The following is an 18005-nucleotide window of genomic DNA, read 5'->3' on the forward strand; positions in this document are numbered from 1 at the left end:
TGTTGGTGGAAATTGGAGAGTTTAACTGGGATTTTTTGTATTTTATAGTTACAGAGCAGAATAAATTTTAGGCCACCTAACTGTGAAAAGACATAATGAGAAATAAAATTCCAGATGGAAGTAGGGTGTTTGAGATATTGCTTGATCCAATTTATCTTGAATGTGTTGTTGAGAGAGCTAAAGTCTATGAAATTTAAGCCCCCTTTGTTGTAAGAATTCAGAACTACAGACTTACGAATATAGTGAGTTTTATTTTTCCATAGAAAATTAAATAGCATCTTATCGACAGATTTACAAAAGGAGTTATCTACATGTAATGACTGAGCAGCATAGGTTAAACGAGAAATACCTTCCGCCTTGGTGATTAGAACTCTGCCTTTCAGAGAAAGATCTCTTTGTAACCATCGGTTGAAAACCTTTTGAGTTTTTTCAATGAGGGGAAAAAAGTTTAACTTACCTCTGGCTTTTCTATCTTTGGTGATATGTACACCAAGATATGTGACTGAGTCTCTTACAGGGATATTATACACTACGGAAGCAGAGCAGTTATTCACTGGTAACAGTTCACATTTGCTAAGATTGAGGGTGAGACCGGAAGCTTTAGAAAAAGAGCGAATAAGATTAATCGCAACTGAAACCTGTGAAGCATCTGCCAGAAACAAGGCTGTATCATCCGCCAACTGACTGATTAAAATATGATTATTTGCCACACTAATGCCTTTAATAGGACTGTTTTTAATGTGTAAATTAAGAAGTTGGGCAGCGAGAAGGAACAGATAAACAGAAAGAGGACACCCCTGCCGTACTCCACGCTTTAAATCAAATCTAGGGGATGTACCATTGCTTAATTTAATAGAACTGTTTCCATTAGCGTACAAAGTTTGGACCGATCTGCAGAAGAACTGACCAAAACCGAACTTTTTTAAGGTTTCCATTACAAAATCGTGCTCTAAGGAATCAAATGCTTTATAAAAGTCTAAGAAAAGAATAAAACTGTCTTCATGAACTAGCTCAGAGTAGTCTAATAAATCTAAAATCAATCTCACATTATTTGAGATGTGTCTATTACGCATGAACCCAGATTGGCTCTCATCAATAATAGAGTCTAGAACTGATTTCAGTCTCTTGGCAAGTATAAGAGCAAAAATCTTATAGTCACTATTTAATAAGGAAATGGGGCGCCAATTATCTAACAGGAGAGAATCTTTCTTAGGCTTAGGAATGAGTGTAATTAGACCCTGACTTAATGTAGGTGGCAAGGAACCTCTATAAACACTCTCAGCAAAAACTTCTTTTAAAAATGGGGCTAGGCTCAGAGAAAAATGCTTATAAAATTCGGCAGTAAAGCCGTCCGTTCCGGGTGATTTATTGATTTTTAGTTGATTAATGGCATTAGTAATTTCATTTAGAGAAATAGAGGCATCACAAAAGTCACAATTAGCTTCAGAAATCTGATTGATATTAGGAATAGAATTAAAAAAACATGTGGCATCTTGAGGACAATATCTAGAGGTGTAAAGATCACTGTAAAATCCAGCACAATACTTGGCAATTTTCTTTGAATCATCAGTAATTGTTCCATAAATACTTAATTGTTGAATGGTGTTATTTTTTGATTGCTGCTTTTCTAGTCGAAAGAAATATGCAGAATTCTGCTCGCCCTCTTCGAGCCACCTACGGCGAGATCTAACAAAAGCACCTTCCGCTTTTCTTTTATATATCTCGTCCAACCTATGCTGCTGATTAGTAAGCTCCAACTGTTCTGACTCAGTAAGTACATCTAAAGACTGAGAAGTTAAGGATGCAATTTTAAGTATAGTATCGTTTTCCTCTGTTCTTCTTTTTTTAGCTAAATCACTACTGTATTTCCTGAGAAATTTAGCAGTTTCGTACTTTAACAACTCCCAGTTATTGCTAAAAGAATTCTCACTTTGAGCTTTGTCCCAGTAAAGCCGAATAAAACTCTCAATTTTAGAAGTCACTTCCTTGTGTTTAAGGAGTGTACTATTAAGTTTCCAATAAGAGGTTTTAGGAGAACCGGGAGAGAGAGAAGGAATGAGAACTTGAATAGTCTTATGATCAGATAGGGGCGATGGTAAAATGTTCGCAGCTACATTTTTCAGATCCTTGGATATAAGCCAGAAATCAATGCGAGACTGCCTTGATAATGTTTTGTTGCTCCATGTATATGATTTCTGTAGCGGGTGAGTATCTCTCCAAATATCGGTTAAATTAAAACTATTTAAGAGCGTCTTCACATAAATATTAGAGGAGTCCGCATTCCTTGCAGGCAACCTATCCAGGCAATTATCTAACACGGTATTAAAATCTCCCCCCAAAACGATAAAAGAATTTGGGAATTTAGATAACCAGTAAGAGAGTCGTTCTTCCAAATTATCAAAAAAACTTTTGTTCTCTGTTTGAGAATTGAAGCCATAAGCATTAACTATAATATAATTTACGCTAGCAATTTCTAGAACTAGAAATATGTAATGACCGCTTTTGTCACAGTCAGAGTTTAAAACTTTTCCACTAAAGCGGTTTTTTAAAACACAAACACCAGCTGAGCGCTCAGATCCGTGAGACAGCCACAGGTCACCCCCCCACTGTGATTTCCAAAAGTTAGCATCCTGTTCAATTGAGTGTGATTCCTGTACAAAACAAAAGTCAGTATTAAGCTGTTTACAGTATAAAAATATAGCCTTTCGTTTAAGGTGGTTTCTTAAACCTCTTGTGTTTAAAGAAATAATAGATAAAGACATAAGAAAAAAGATAAAGTAAACAAATACAAGAAAAACTAGACCAGAAAAATGGTAGTGCGTATACGAAAATAAGTAGGATAAGGTCTCTACAAAAGCGCCAACATGAGTCTGAGAACAGCAAACCTTATGTGAAATTTGTGAACAAATGCTATCAGTACAATCAATCAAACTGTAGACATTTTATGAAAAGAGTCCTTTGCAAGGAGAGGCTAAAAAGCACCCGTTTTCTTTTACTCCCACTCAAATTTGTAATTATAAAGAATTATTCTAAAAAAAAAATATTATTTTTTTCGAGGAAAAGTAACTATACATAAATGAAAGGATGATAAACAGCTTTTGAAACGCTATCAAGCCGTGATAGTTGAAACAACAAAATAAAAATATTGCTGAACATATGTGACATGCTATGCATTAAAAAGCATGTTAGATCAATTTTTGACACACCTCTGCTCCAAAGAGCAACTTTGATTCAATAACATAAATAGCAGGTAATAAAACCTGACTAAATCACATAAAGAACATATAAAGTAAAGACAGCCTTAAGCTGTGTAACTTACTAGAATTACCTCATCTACAAAGTCTCAAGGTGGGAGAATTTCCTTTCCACCCACAAAAGCACGACCGCCCACGAAGAAAGCTGGCTTGCCATCTTTCCGAGCCTGATCAACAACGGGCCACAGTTTCTTTCTTTTCTCTCTGTCCTCTGCTGACAAGTCCTCCGCCAGTTTCAGGTTTTTGGTCTTCAGGAAGCCGGAGTTCTTTGCGGAGCGCCACACGGCATCACGGTAGAATCTGGAAGAGAAGCGCACGATGACACCTCTCGGTTGAATGTTACCAGGCTTCCTGGGGCCGAGGCGGTGAATGACGTCTATGGCATCTGGAAGCTTGGTTTTGGCCTCTGGAAGCAGACCCTGGCATATCTTGATAATCTCGTGTCGCAGATCCTGCTGATCGTTTTCTTCTAGGCCGTAGAGCTTGAGATTCCAGCGTCGGGAGTACGCTTCTAATTGAGAAACACGCTGCTCAGTCTTGTCAGTATTAACTTTGCAAGCCTCAATCAGCGATTCACAGCGGTCAACTCTCTCTTTAACGCTTTTTACTTCAGCACAAACAGCATCAAATGAATCTTTAATACCGGCGATCTGCTTGGTGTTTTCTGTAACTGCCATCTTCACTTCGGCAATCACCAAGGAGTTGTCACTGACCAACTTTTCCAAGGCATCTGACCTGCTGTTTATCAGCTGAGAGAGGGAGGAAAGCTGGGAGAGGATTGCGGTAGTTGTCGTATCTTCCACACGTCTCCATTTAGGTGCAGGTGATTTAACCGGGGTGATGGGAAGTTGCGGAAAATTGTCATCCACTAACGAGACCTTCAGTACCTCCGTGTCTGACTCGAGGTAGTCGTGCATGTTGTCAATGAGCATGTTGTTTGTATCTGACTGCTCAGTGGGAGCTAACGTTTCAGTCATGTTAGTAGAACACGTACTAGCAAGTGCTTTTTTAGCGCCGCTTTTCCTCTTCTCCTGAGGCTTCATTTTCTCAGCAAAGGTAATCAGAATACAGCCGGACAAACGCGGTACATGAACTAAAAGCAAAAAGTCCGTTTTGTACACTCTTTAACAATATGGAAAACAGTTCGGTTTGCGGAGCTCAGAGAAACACGTCCACTCAGAGCGCCATCTTGGTCGACCCCCGCAAGCGCGCTCTTTCTCGCAAGGTTTGGCTGCATTTCACGTGTAAAATTACGTGTCAGAACGCCCTCTGGGTGTGCCGATAGTCTGAATCCCATATAGAATCAAGCCAATTCATTGGCTGCATGATGGCGCGGGCGCCGCATCGACGCACTTACGTCGTCATACTATGTTGGCGCGCGCGCGCCATCTGCTCCTCAGATTTCTTTGCCGAAAAAGGAAGCTGGTCGGCAGCGCGAGGAGCTTGGCAGCGTCTCGTTCCCTATTGAGAGATATGTTACACCAGTAACCAGAGATGTTCTCTTTCATAGGTTCACTCAACGCTGCGTAGCTAAGAAGCAGTGGATTTGTAGGCTGCTGTATCACGTGCCGTTTGAACTGACGCGCTACAGCGATCTGTCACATTTCAAAGAGCCAAAACGTTATTTATTGTGTGAATCTCGTAAAAATATTGACAGAATCTGACAGCTGTGGATTTGTTCCATATCAAAAGTAACCTTCGCTGTCTTGTCTGTCCGTGTCCTCTTTGTCCGCGATTTTTCTGTGTGAAAAGGGTCATTTGCGTGAGTCTCACGGTCAATGCGTGAGAGTTGGCAGCTCTGCCTGCTAGTAATCTCTATTAATCTCCAGTATTATTACATTGTTTGATACAATATTGTTTCATTTGATATTATGTAAATATGAATTTTTATTTTATATTGGTTTTATTATTACCATATGTTACTTGTATTTATATTGTTTAAAGATTTAAGTTAATATTGTGTCCAGTTTGGCCCTGTAAATTAAAGGGTATTATTTTTTGATAAAGTGTGTGCGGTTTCATTTTCTTAAGGACCGATTTAAGAACCGTTTAAGCACCGGAACCGTTTAAAAAATACCGAGTAGGTACTGGAATCGGATAAAACCCAAACGATACCCAACCCTAGTCATAACGTTCTGTTTGTATCCACTATCAATATCAGATATATTTCAATATACACAATATATTATAAATATAAATATCCAAAAAAGCTACCAACTGCTTTCCAAAAAAATGTAAAATAATAATAATTCATATAAATTCATAAGATGTGATTAAAAGGGAGACTTTAAAAAAATTATCATGAAGGTCCACCTTTAATCATATCTTAAACTCCATTAGTGGGGCGTGAGCAGATAGTAAAAAAAACTTATAAATTACAATTCATAATAATTTGCCAAAATGTAAAATAGATAAGAATTACCATGAGAGTGTGTTGGTTTAGTGGCCATTAAACTAAATATATGATCTCAGAATGACATGATCAACTGATCAGAATCAAGTATTCCAGAATATTTTACAATTATTACAAGTGCAGGCTAAAACAAACAAGTTAAAGTGATTGAAAATTCTGTCATCATTTTCTCACACTCATGTTGTTCCAAACCTGTATTTATTTCTTTGTTCTGCTGAATATAAAGGAAGATATTTTGAAGATATGTGTGTATTTTGTCCCACTATGGAAGTCAATGGTGCCCCAAAGGGGCCTGCTTACAAACTTTCTTCAAAATATCTTCTTTTGTGTTCAGCAAAAGAAATTCATACAGGCTTGTAACAACTTGAGAGTGAGTAAATGATGAGAGAATTTTCATTTTTGGGTGAACTATCCCTTTAAGACACGTTTAAAGTGCAGTTAGAGAAATTCTTATACACTAATATAACAGTTTATAATATATAAAGCAAGTTCAAACACGAATTGCTGTAATTTCTATGATAAACCCCCTTGAAAAAGGAAACAGAAAGCCATACACCAAGAAAAAAAGAACAATGAACTTCGTAACACACGCAAGCACACACACTCTAGTCTCTGAGCTTCTCTCTCTTTGAGCAATACAAGAACTCTCATGCCTTGTTGAACACAGTGGTGGGGAGCCTTGCAGATCGCAGCAGACAGACAGGCCTCATTCTGGGCCATATTACAAGGTATAGACCCATAGTGCCACTCAAACACCCCAAGACACACACACACACACACACTCCAGACTGATCAATACCTGCTTGCAGTCCAGCACTGATGTGATCTATCAGAGCCCTGATGGAAGTCAGTCTCTTGTTTCCTCGTGTCAACACACACTAATGAGCTCCAGCTTCACTCATTCAGCCTGGATATTTTGTCACAAGACTATGTGTGTATCTGTGAAAAAGAGAGCTAGGTTAAGATATAAGCCACTAAAACACTATATATCTACACCAAATGTATAATACAATATATACATAATGTTATAAAAATTAAAGCAGTTTCCAAAATGTTGAAATCACAATTTTGAGCAGTATAACAATTTGATTAAAAAATTAATAATTTCCTAAAAATATATATTATATTATACAGGAGTTCACGGTCAATGTCACAAATTAGATATACAAATATTTCATATGCAATAGAACATATTTCATACAATATTTTGACATAGAACAAAAAATCTCTAAATATCTGTTCTATGTCTTAACTTTCTATTTATTTCCCCATATATACTGTATATATAATTTTTTTTTATCTGGTCTCAGCCTTTTGGATCCACATGTATATACACACACATTCCAATCTTAACCTTCAATATTACAAGCGCAAGTATCTGATCATCTCACCTTTTAATCCAACCCCTACCATTCACATTTAATGAAAATCTGATAAAAAAAATATATGAGGTCATCACCCTGTCTTATCTTTCTTTTATAAAAAGAATTAAAACTTTTATCTTTAATTAAAAGGTTAGTTATTACCTAGGAAGAATTTGAGACAAAAATGTAATTTAGTCAAACAAATGTGTGCTTTTGATCTTATTTCCAGCTTTGACTGCATCCCTGAGCTTTAACACTGCTCTAATGGAAATTGCACAAACACTTTAGTAGTTGAATCTCAGATGCAACAGACAGCTAAAAAGAGACACTGAGTCTAGAATGATATCACTGATGAAGGCCTGTAAAGTAAATATTGGTGCCGAGATTGAAGCGTCTGCCTAATGGAGACGGTTTTTATGACCTCTCCTAAAGGGCCGGGGCAAGATGAGGACCTTCCCTCTCGGTCTCTCTCCCTCTCTCTTTCAGATCAAAGCAATAGCTTGGTTGGTCTCCAGAGTCTCATTGCTCTCCCAGAGTTGAAGCAGCTCACGGTGGCTCTGATTGCGGTTAGTGGCGCTGGAGGGGGGAGCAGATAAAGGGGATCCATCTTTCTAGCGCCCCAGGATCAGCTTCATCACCTGGGCATCAATACGTCCCATCAGACCCTCTGTCACTGTGGCTCATTTGAATGCACTTGATGTGGGAAAGCTGGAAGGCAGATTGGAGATATTTAGTCGAGAGACAAAAATGAGCGTTGCTATAATAAAAACATTGGTTTTTGATCAGCCGAATCCACTTAGCAAACCCTTCCTACGGATTCCTGAAAAAACATGCTCCACAATTTTCATGCCATTAGTTAAATGTTTCAATCCACATTTTAATTAGATCATCATTAGAATGTTCTTAAAACAAATGGAACATTTGATTTGCTGTCTTATTTTATCAAAATTATATCAAAAATCTCACACTCCCATAATATCACTTGTTCTCAGAATGTCAATAGAGTTTTCCATAAGTAGGTCCAATCAGTAAATACATACATAAATAAAATCCTGTTTTTCTAATTCATTGATTTATTAAAGCGAATACAAGATTGGCCAATGGTTATAATAAATGAGTCATTATTTTTGTACTGTATATGACAGCGTCAATTCATATTGAGTCATTGGCAAGAAAATTCACATTGTATGAATGTTTGGTAATATGAAAATGTAAGAGGTTTATGTGAATATCACGAAAAACCAAATCCTTGGTTCATAACTTTAATGTCTTAAGCCCTGTAGCCTGTATTGTCCCAGTACTCAAGAATAAGATTTTGTTTGGATATTTTCCAGACTTGAAGACTAATGAGAAAAGACAGAATACTAACTGTTAATTACTGCCGGTGCCACAGAAATCTCCTTGAGGAGGAAAATGGAAACACACATCACATATAATACGCTATGTATAATTTGTGGTATAAAATAAATGGAAAGAAACATCACATCATATTTGTTGGGCCTACAGATGCTGGTAGCTGACAGTTTTTATTAGAGCGAAGACAGACGTGTAGATAGACAGGGAAGCAGGGGAGACGAAGGAAAATGCAATGCAAATACCAGAGTCTGCATACTGTTAAAGTTGACAAACCCATAAAAAGTCACACAAAGGGATCACAATGGCTTGATAATGGTCATAAAACAGCCATTTCCATGTGGTCTGAAGCCTTGTAAGCAGGTTCTCTGGATGTTGGCTTGTCTGAGGGGTGAAGAGGGCTCCTGGCTCTGTTGTTCTACTGCCTGAAGGAAAAATCAGCTCGGTGACCAACGCATTTGATTAGCAACAGAGACAGACGGTACATCCAAACCTCTGCTGTCCCTCACCCATGCTGTCAATCATAAAACATTAATGTGTATGCTCAGCATTTGTTCAGACACACACAAAAGATTTTAACAGGAGCACATGCAACATAAGAACTAACATGATTACATGTTAACTAAACCATACTCAAACAGCAATTGATGGGGTAAGTAAACGTCTGTCTCTGTGACAAACTGGGCCAAGTATATGGGATATATCTATCTCTGTGATAGATTGACAGGTGAAGAGCCCATAACCAGACCAGACAGTACTGATCATGGAACACAGCCAGTAACACTTGACAGTGCTTCTTAACGGGTGGGTTACGACACAAAAATAGGTCACAGGACTGTTTTGTCTGTGGACAGCAAGGAATACACACATAAGAACCTCGCAAATCTTTTGCGTTTCCCTGATAAACTCAATGAATGCAAACATTTTGGAACGCAAAAGCATTTTTCCTCCCATATCATATTTTCTCCCCAATCATCTTGTACCTTTAACAGTTGTGCCGCTTAATATTTTTATGTTAACATTGATAAAAAAAAAAAGCAGGATTCTTCAAATCTTGTTGAAAAAGAACATTATAAATGTCTTTTGAACAGTACTTTATCTCACACACATTTTAATATCTTCAATGTTTCACATTATAGCAATCTTCCGCGGCGAATCTGAATGGTCATTGTAGTGCTTACCCATTCATGTCTTTCTCTTTTCTTCCATGTTCAGATGAGATAAGTGCAAATTGCTCCGTTTGGCCAGAATCTGCCATTCCATTACCCTTCAGCCCCTCTGGGAATGGACATATCCATGCTCCTTATGACCCCTGACCTTTCTCCATCAGGACATGGGGGTGAAACACAGGGTCTCTTTATGGTCACCCTGACTCTGGGGTCCACGGGGATGTCACCCTGATATGTTCTTCTACTGATGTTTTTCATGGCTTTTCTCTGGAGACCTGCAACAAATTGTGGTAAACTAATGGTATATTCGTTTTTTAATGACAACAGCTGGAATGTGGGAGTAAAATACCATGACATATAATTGCTACTAGAGAAATGTTCATTCTCTATTTTTAACAGGATATTCACAAATTCGCATTGCATTAACTTAAGTTGAAAGAGTGATAAACCTTATATGGACTTTTTTATAAAATAGCAGAAGATGCTTTGCATGACCCTTCACTAATCTTGAGATGCTGATAAACTCATTCAGTGATGGAATAGCTGGAAATTCAACACAGTCTGATTTATTGTCAGGCCAGCAGTAGATCACACTAACATTTTTGTGTTTCCTCATTGGTAAATGAGGCTGGTGGTCAGAGAGCTCAAGCCAAAACGCCACTGATTTACCGACGGCTCATCGTCTTTGTTTGGGTAAACGCTTGAGCAGATCATCTGGTTAGGTTCACATCATTCTCACAGTAAGATGGCAAACAGAAGTAAGCCCATTTCCTGAAAATCAATACCAACATGGCAAACTGAGAAGGCAAAAAATGAATAACATTAAGACATGGCTCAGTGACTTAGAGATTACACAACATTTGCCATGTGAAATACATAGCTTAAGGGCAAGAAAATAAAGATATGAGAAACAAAGGAAAATAGCATAAGATAATTAACAAACAGTAAGAATTGCTTTCCAATTGTGCAAAACTCGAGACATGGAGCATTAGGGAGAATGTCAGTCAAAATTTCACTAATATGTCAGGCAAGTGTCAAATATTTTTTCTTTGCTATGTCGCTCTTTTTTATCCAGATCTAACAGAAAGTAATACTTGACTAAAGAAATAAAAGTCCTTAACAATGCGTCATTTATCCCCAAAAATAGTTTCTGTTTCCACAAACATTTATGGATTTATTGCATTCAACTCATATAGAGTTCGCAAAAAAAATTGAAAAAGTTTCCCTTACTTCGATCTTAATGCGTGTCTGCTCTGAGAACTCTCTCCACAGCTATAAGGTTCTATTCCATCACTATTACTCACCTGTACTGGTGCAGATCATTTTACTTTCACAAATATACAGTGGCCCAAAAAAGTATTTGGACACTTAAGCCACAGTTATAATAAATATATTGTTCAAATATGACTTCATACATCCATGGAAATGACCTTTAAAATAATTGAAAAATGTCTCAGAAAAGTTAGTTCTGTGGAAAAACTCTAGCATCATTTCTTTAGCGATGTCTCTTTGTTTGGTATTTTATATCTAATCCAATGAGTCAAAAATGTGTGGGGCTTAAGTGTCCAAATTCTTTTTGGGGCCACTGTATATTTGTGAAAGTAAAATGATCTGCACCAGTACAGGTGAGTAATAATGATGGAATAGAACCTTATAGCTGTAGAGAGTTCACAGAGGAGACGCACATTAAAATCGAAGTGAGGAAAACTTTTTCAATCCAAACTCTTCAAACCCTCCAAACTCTATGAATACGATACTAGCAAATTCTCCTACTGATCTACAACATCTCAGCCTACTAGAGAGACCCTCAATTCTGGATTCATTTTCCATCCTAATGAAAGCTTTCCTATACTAACATCTAACAGATGAAAGTCCACCTTTTTCATATTTCTCTCTGATTGCAGTAATGGCCTTATTTATGAGTGTCCATTCCAACTGAAGCACAGAGCTCAGGCCAGGCGGAGCCGGAAGCGTGATGAAAATTAATCTAGTAATCTTAAAATCCTTTCCTCGTTTTTCAAAAACTACCCCAATTCATCACTAAAATCAATGACTTAGATCGGATCGTGCCAGGTCGTTAGGTAAGGCATGATTAGACTGGAAAAATCAAGGCCAAAAACGTCCCAGACGTCAAAGGAACTCCTGGAACGAGAGCTTGTAAATGCACAGAGGAAACAGCTATTGTTAATACAACATGTTGTAATAGCAACACGTGTAATGCAAGTTTAAGAAATGTTACCTTTGGGACTTTCTTTAGCTACCGTTCAGTTAGTGTAATTATAAATGGCGTGTTATTCTACTAATATCTCTAACATATGGGCTGTAAAGAGGGAACTGAGCACAATGGATCAAAGTCCTCATCAATAGAGGCCCACGGCCGGATCCAGAAGCCCCCTCAGTGCTTACCAGCATCCAGGCCTCTCGCCCACCTTCCCATCCCTGATTAAAACAGAGATGGGGCCCCTGAATTCAGCACATGTGGGCGATTACAAGGAAAACCTTCAGCAGCGTAATTATCGGCAACCGACTGTAAAAAATATTTTTTTTGAGTTATCACAACTTTTTTATCTTTTGTCAAATTAACTTAGATAATTAATGTGGTTCAGATAACATATTTTGAGTTTGTATTTATTAAACCAATCTCCTTCATTGTTTTTACTAAAATTGTTATTTTCAATGAACTCAATTTTAAAGCAACCAAGTAACTTAGTTTAAGTTAAACCAACAAGATTTTTTTATGAAACATTGTCATTAACTAAAATAAGTGTCAAAACATAAAATACAACGGATTAAGCTAAAATACATTTTCATGACTCTGCATTGAACTAAAAAAAACAACAACAACCACAACATTTTAGATATATAATATCTAAAACAACTATAACACAAGTATAAGACAAAATGTGAAACTATAACAACTGCATTAATTAAACAGGAAAATGCCACTAGACAGTAAAGATAGCAGACGGCCCCGGGAAATGTAATAATATTAAAAATGTATTTTAAATGTGGCTGTTTGGGAGCGCTAGCAGTCAGAGACAAAGAGGGGTGTATTTTTCAAAAAGAGGACTTGACTAAGAAAGTGCAACGCTTTTTTTACTCTTGTGCAGATTGAAAAAATTTGATGTGTTGGAGCTCCGGTCAATTGCTTATTTTGTGACCCATTCAATGTTTTAAAAAACATTTCCCTATAGGGATCTCCCAGTCACGTGACCCCTAGCCGCTTGTCAGCCATTTTGACGGAATACATCCGTCGGCTACTCATAGATCCATTGCCGTGGGTAATATATATTATTAGTATATTATACTAATAATATAATTATTAGTATATTAATATACTAATAATATAATTATTAGTATAATTAGCCTAAATATTGAAATACTTTGCGCCATGGGCGTAGGTTTGGTCTCAGCTTTGGTGGGGACATCCCCCGCCCTGGATAAAAAGTGTCTGCTAAATGAATAAATGTAAATCTGTTGTGGTTTGATGCTGTCTTTCCTGCATACAAAATGGTTGATTAATTTTGTAGTCTATCCTATGGCTAGCAAGTTTAACCCTCCTACCAGATATTGTTATTTTGGATATTATCAATCAAATAATGATTTATAATATTTGAATAACCAACAGTGTTAACTTTTGCCTTTTTAACATTGCCAACATGTTTTTCCAGCACATGTGTCGGTAGGCTACACTCACAAATACATTACATAAACAGAATGTAGAAACGAAAAATGTCTCAGATGATCCACTGTTTATGACGGCAAGATTCTAAGTTAAGGTAGGCTAATTAACATTCAGTGACTTGCTAACGTAGCATTCTATCATGATAGTGCGACTTCTATGAGTCTATCTGTGCTGCACACCCCTAATTAATGCTCCTAACCTTGAAAGATTGCAGAAGCTTCAAGCTAGGTTTAACTGTAACAATATCCTGGGTAACCAGGATCACCAGTTAATACTATTTTCCACTAGAATCTGCATTTGAAAGCCTGGTCAGTCACTACTACTGCTAGTTATTTTTGCCTACTTACACTCTGCTTTATGAAAAAGCTTCGTATGTCCCCTTTCTTCTTCTTGGGTGACATAGCTGATCTACAAAGTACAAAAAGGGGCAAAAAACCGGAATATTAAAATGTTTTACTCTGGCCTTTGTATATGGCACGCAGAGACAGCCCTGGTAACTTTTACCGTCGGCGTCGTCACGCGCGCACACACACACACCACCCGCTCGCTCGCTGCCAGTGAGTGCAAGCACAAAAAGTAGTCCCGGCCCGCGCGTGTAGCCTGCCTGTCAGATACCCCGCCGCCAATCAAATTACGGCGTATCTTGTACTGTCGTCGTCCTGGCCGTTGGAATCGATCCAAATGCAGCGCAAAGATCCAAATGCAGCGCAAATATCAAAATAGCAGTTCAAAGGAGCTTGCTAAATATTGGTGGGGACAAATGTGTCATCTCAAAATATTGATTGGGACTAGTACCTAGCGTCCCCCCCTAAACCTACGCCCTTGCTTTGCGCTACAGTATTGATATAATTGAATGCGCAAAATCATGGTACAAAATATCTCGATACTGAACAGAATCGATTTTTTCCCCCACCACGTCATGTCATCACACTTATTATTAGCATCACAAAAATAAATATACAAGAGGAAGATAAAGGAATTAGGAATCATATATCCATATGAAGCACCACAAGTTCTTTTTACAGGCATTAAATGTGTAGAAAAACTTCCTGACATTGAGTTCGGTGACATTACAGCTACCTTGTTCACTTCCCATCACGCTACACCGGAGCTTCATTGAAAGAAAATGATTTTTCAATCATCACCGCAAAGGTTGGTCAATGTATTTTTTTCATCAAATTATAGTACCTACAATTTTTAAACTGAGTTTACAGGGGAAAACACAAAACAAAATCACCAACAAGATTAAGTGCATATTTTGATTACCAAAAAACAGGACACTCGGCCCGGCAAACAGATAGGCTACTCAAATGACACTCGAAATTTACTCAAAGATGCCTTATTAATTAATACATTTAATAGCCTCCTCTGTATGGATAGAACATTGTTATATTACAAGACACAAATTAAGATAGGCTTCTCAGAGGTTACTCAACATGTTTTATTATGACAGGTTTAAAAAATAATCAATGAAATAATGATAGAAATAATGTCTCTTCTGTATTAGAAAAATAAATATATAAATAACTAAAAGAAATACCTCCAAATTGAACAAAAATAGCTCTCACAAACTTACAAAAACGAACTAACAAAATGTATTTATACCTTTAGTTTTCTTCCTCTTTATCCTGTTTTTCTTCCACGTCCTTGTTTGCCCATCTATATTTTGCTGTAGAGCTGATCTTTCCAAGCAATTTTTTAAAAACCAGGACATTTTCATCACTTTATAAAAAACAGCCAGGACAGGACGTAAAAACAGGACATGTCCTGGGAAAACAGGACTGTTGGTCACCCTAATTAACTGTATCTTTAATGAATTTGTTTAATCTAGTTTGATCCAAGAAAAACGAAATAGCCTATATATAGGCTACTTTTTTATACAATCACTGACTGTCACTGTAGTATGATAAACTGTCATTGAGACTGTCTCAACCTGTGTTTCTAACGATTTATAAGTGTCAAATAAAATACAAGATCAGCTTTTGGTATTTGAAAACGAAAGAATGTAATGTGATAATAGGCCTAACGAATTAACTGATCTAGGAATGTATGTATGCGTTTTGCCTGTTAATTGCCGCCAACCACTTTTCTCCGTTTTGTTTCTTTTGGGATACGGTATAAAGATATTCCTTTTGTATGATCACGTATCTGATCGCATCCAAATGCACAGCATCGCTCGGGCATGATAGGAATATTTCGCGACGAGCTGTATTATCACCGGCGGTTTAGCATTTTCTATACCGTCAAGATGGCTGCTCCAAATGGCGTGACGTCACGCGGGACGTCCCTATAGCTGGCATGTCTACTGCAGTTATCCAGGTAGCTGCCCTTGATTACAAGGACAGATGCATCCCAATTAGCATGCCGGTCCGATTAACACGACCACCTGTACTTCAGAAAACAGGGCAATACCCCTGACTGATTCTGTGAATGGGCTTTAAAAACCTGGTCCAAAAGATGAGTCATCCTGCAGCTTCATCAAGTTCAGCTCACATCCTACTGCAATCAAGAACATTGAAACCCAAAGAGCCGGGAAGCACTTGGGAACAACTGCTTCCATGAATCCCTGCAGTGAAGTGCAGTGGCCAAATTAATCTCTTCATCTTCTCTCTGGACATCTCTTATCCTCTACTGTCATAAACTTGGCCGCTCTAAAGATTTACAGTCACGTCTTCCTCTCTCTCCCATGCTGCTTTTGAGTCTAATTACTTTAATGTTAAAGCCTCGGCCATCTTTTTAGACACAAATTTTCTAAGTTCCATGAACCAAACGCCAGAAGAGGCTAAGAATAACACTCCTCATCCTAGGTTTTTGAAGGGATGATGTGTGTCCTTGCATCATGGATTTTCTTCAAGCTGTACAATAATGAAGTCATTTTCCTTCGAAAGACTTGCATCTTTAGAGATCTGCTGGCAAATTTAGCTACTTAAGCCGAGTTTTAGCCACAAATAAACCTTGCTAAATGATCAATGACATGTCAAAATACCAGGGTCTATTAAACTCAAATGCAGCACATAAATGGAGATGTCTTATGCAAAGACTGTGAATAGGGATAATTTGAGATGTTAAGCTGGTGGCCACCCAAAAATGGCTACTTCTTTGATTTAATTTGGGCTCAACGATTGATTTATGTGAACCCACCTGTTTGATGAGTTTACAGTAGTTTTAGCAGTCTTTTTCTCCCTCCAAACCATTCGAAGGTCTCCAGAACACGTCCTTGGGCTGTCACTGTTCTGCAAAGGCCGAACTTTTCCCAAGCTGCAATATTTCCATGTGATTCCTATGTGCCAGGAATGAGACAATATTAGTAACTTGGGTTTAAATATTGTTTCCACTGGTATTTCTGCTGTAATCATGACAATGCTGTTTGTTTTCAAGCTTTTTTAATAACAGAAACTGGGAGTGATGATACATACCAAGTTCTGTCATGAAATGGCGCAGGCTGATGGGTCCTTAACGCAACCTGCTGACAATTACATCATTAACCCTTAAAGACCTAAACGGCCGCCGGCGGCATAAAAATAACTGTAGTTCTTAAATGTTTAATAACTTTTGAACCACTAATCCAATTTGTATGCTTTAAAAAGTCCCATAAAGAGGAGATTCGCGGCTTTATTTTGGTATCGGGTTCATCGCGATTGGACATTCAGATGCTCCGTAGTGAATGTGATTGCATCATCAAGTTTTGATCAGCATTGATTCGTCAAAGAAACCCATGTGATTTGTTCCTCTGAGCCAAACCACCAGCAGTTTGTTGATGCTTAGTCCCACCCCCAAGCCCAGATCGGTTGAAACTACATAAATATATATAAAGTCACATTTGCTTCAGTGCTCTATTACAATGTTTCTATTTATTTTTCTTCCTGAACTTTTTTGGACACATCTACATTGTAAATAACACCAGATTTTCACTGAAAATCGCCTATAATAATGTTATAATAAATGGCTATAACTTGCTTAGGGATTGTTACATGTAGTAAAAATTTCATCTGGAAATCTAGAATATCCAAGTACAACTTTCTAAAGGAAAAAATCCAAACTTCAGGAGGATTTGTTTGAGCTAAGTAAAAAAAAAAACACAAGAAATCTCCTGCCGTTTTTCTTAAATCTGGTAAATTTATCCATTCTAAGACAAAATAAATGTAAAATTGGTAATTTAAATGAGCTAGATTGAAACATCAAGTTCTCTTGTTTAAAATGATATATGGTAGGCCTACTTGATGCTGACTGCTATAATGGGTTAGAAAAACAAAGAAAAGAGCAGGCGAGTCATCATGTGCTCCAAAAATGGTCTAGGTCTTTAAGGGTTAACTACACGGCACAGGCGGATTGGTTCGTGTAGCATCTGCAGCCAGTTGCTGCTCAACATTTAAAGTGATTGGTCAGTGGAATGTTTTTGCTGTAGAAGTTTGCAGTGCACTTTCAAAGTTCCTCTGAAACCCTCCACCCTCCCCAGCTCCACCTGTTTAGATCTGCAATTTGTGCAGCAGCAGTATGTCTTACATCAGTGTATCTGTGTATGTACTGGCAGTAGCAAGTCTCTTTACAGCCACGTAGCAGATATATTCCGCCAAGACCAAATACATTAACATTGCCATATCCATTACCATGCTAAACTCTTCCGAGAGTTGTATTGATAGAAATTAAATTAATTAAACAACCACACTGCGTATGGTAACAAAATAGCTATAGCTCCGTAATGGCTATACGGGGTAGGTTTACATCTCGTTTTTTTTTCTGGGTTTTTAGCATTTTAATTATTTTTTA

General features: G+C 37.7%; 1 protein-coding gene and 1 long non-coding RNA gene across 2 annotated transcripts; both read right to left on the reverse strand.

The window, feature by feature from the left end:
* Positions 1–231: 231 nt before the first annotated feature.
* Positions 232–4240, reverse strand: LOC130080145 (uncharacterized). Its single transcript, XM_056245445.1, has 2 exons — positions 3329–4240; positions 232–2651 (listed from the first exon to the last, which is right to left on the reverse strand). Exon 1 carries the CDS (start codon positions 4229–4231, stop codon positions 3344–3346), a length of 888 nt encoding a protein of 295 aa, XP_056101420.1. The 5' UTR covers positions 4232–4240; the 3' UTR covers positions 232–2651; positions 3329–3343.
* Positions 4241–6984: 2744 nt separating this feature from the next.
* On the reverse strand, positions 6985–16684 carry LOC130080148 (uncharacterized). The gene is made up of 3 exons (XR_008806658.1): positions 16380–16684; positions 9566–9828; positions 6985–7739 (listed from the first exon to the last, which is right to left on the reverse strand). It is a non-coding gene; the product is annotated as an uncharacterized LOC130080148 (long non-coding RNA).
* Between the last annotated feature and the right edge of the window lie 1321 nt (positions 16685–18005).

The sequence above is a fragment of the Rhinichthys klamathensis genome, unplaced genomic scaffold (genome assembly GCF_029890125.1).
Source record: "Rhinichthys klamathensis goyatoka isolate OS25496 unplaced genomic scaffold, OSU_Roscu_1.1 h1tg000030l_1, whole genome shotgun sequence".
NCBI classification, from domain to species: domain Eukaryota; kingdom Metazoa; phylum Chordata; class Actinopteri; order Cypriniformes; family Leuciscidae; genus Rhinichthys; species Rhinichthys klamathensis.